Raw genomic sequence first — 1,518 nt, forward strand, 5'->3', positions numbered from 1 at the left:
TTCCTGTTTGGCTGTGACTCCATCCTGGAGAGAAATATCAGCTGTGCTGCTTCCATCAACACCTTTGTTTATAGATGTTGGAGATCGGCCTGTTTTCCAGTGTAGTCCTGTTATTCTGACTGTGACTAGCTGGATGTGCTCTCTTCATCCTCTGACATGGGAGCTGGCTCTGAGCTCGTCTGCCTGGCTGTGTGTTTCCTGGACGGGCGGCTTTTTGTATCTCTGCTTCTGTCTCCTTGAACCCCAGTCGGCTCACACTGAGCCTGGTTCTGCTGGAGGTTTCTCCCTGTTAAAAGGGAGTTTTTCATCTCCACTGTCGCTACAAGCATGCTTAGTGTGAAGGATTGCATTTGAGTCAATGAGTGGATGCAATCAACTGGTTTTCCTTAGATAGAAAACTGCCTTGAGATGACATGTGTAGTGAATTGGCGCTATGGAAATAAACTGAATTGAATTGGATTCTGAAAGCTTCAACTTAGGGCTTCTTTGGGGGAAATTTAGGGCTTAGATGATAAAAAATAGAAAGTTCAAAGGAGACAGAGTTTTTTCAGCTGCTGCTCCAAAATGATGGAATAAGCTCTAATCCTATTTACTATCTATTGTTAAAAATCGGCTTCAAACCTATTTTTATTATTTGGCTTTTAACACAGCATAAGGCTATCTCTTTGTTTGCATTAACATGTTTTTTTAATATTTTTTCTATGGTTTTATTCGTTTTAATTAGTTTGTTCTATCTGTTTTATTTGTTTAAACTTCTATGTAGATTTTTATTATTTAAATTTTACCTGGTAAGTACAGCACTTTTTGGCAGTTATGGTTGTTTTTGTGTTGAGGAAAAAAAATCAAAAAGATTTTAATTTGTAGCTAAATTTTACAGCCTTTCCAGCCTTTCACCACAGAGCTCTGCTCATCAGCACAGAACAAACACAACACTTATGGGAAATATCTGAAACATGGAATAAATCAGCTCAAAATCATTGAAGGAGAGCAGATCAGATGATTTGTTTGCTCATAAATCAATATATTGTGTCTTAAGCATAGAAACAGGTGGGAGCAAAGCAAGATACACCAAAGGTTATATCTTTGCATCATTACTGTAACTTACCGATCATCAACAGCAGAGTTTGGTTCAGTGAATTTCTTTCCATCTTCTGCCTGGATGCAAAGCAGCTGCAGAGGCTGTTTGGGTGTAAGGCTGGTTTTGACCAGAGGAGGGAGCTGTGGAGGAGGAAGCTGGGTTTGTGTTTCACCTTTAATGACTGTGTGTGATTGTTTGACACCAGCAGGAGAGAATAATTTCATCTTCTCCTTGTCCTCATCTGACTTGTTCTCCTCCACAATGCTCAGCAAAGTTGCTCTCTCCTCTTCCTTCTTTCTGATCTCCATCTCCTCCTTTTGCTGCAAAAGCTTCTTTTGTTCTTCGTTCCTCTTCCTTTCCTCCTCTTCTTTCTCCTCCTTGATTTTCTTCTCCGCTTCCTGCCTCAGCCTCTCCTTCCTCCTATCCTCCTCTTCACGTCT

General features: G+C 40.4%; 1 protein-coding gene across 1 annotated transcript in view; it reads right to left on the reverse strand.

Annotated features, from left to right (window-relative positions):
• LOC107081310 overlaps window positions 1-1,474 on the reverse strand; it is a 3,951-nt gene extending 2,477 nt beyond the window's left edge. The window contains exon 1 of the mRNA XM_015369510.1: window positions 1,106-1,474. Coding sequence (XP_015224996.1) covers window positions 1,106-1,386 — 281 coding nt within the window. The 5' untranslated portion in view covers window positions 1,387-1,474. The remainder of the gene's footprint in view (window positions 1-1,105) is intronic.
• Window positions 1,475-1,518: the final 44 nt, after the last annotated feature.

Source organism: Cyprinodon variegatus, unplaced genomic scaffold (assembly GCF_000732505.1).
Source record: "Cyprinodon variegatus isolate N-32 unplaced genomic scaffold, C_variegatus-1.0 Scaffold4101, whole genome shotgun sequence".
NCBI classification, from domain to species: Eukaryota; Metazoa; Chordata; class Actinopteri; order Cyprinodontiformes; family Cyprinodontidae; genus Cyprinodon; species Cyprinodon variegatus.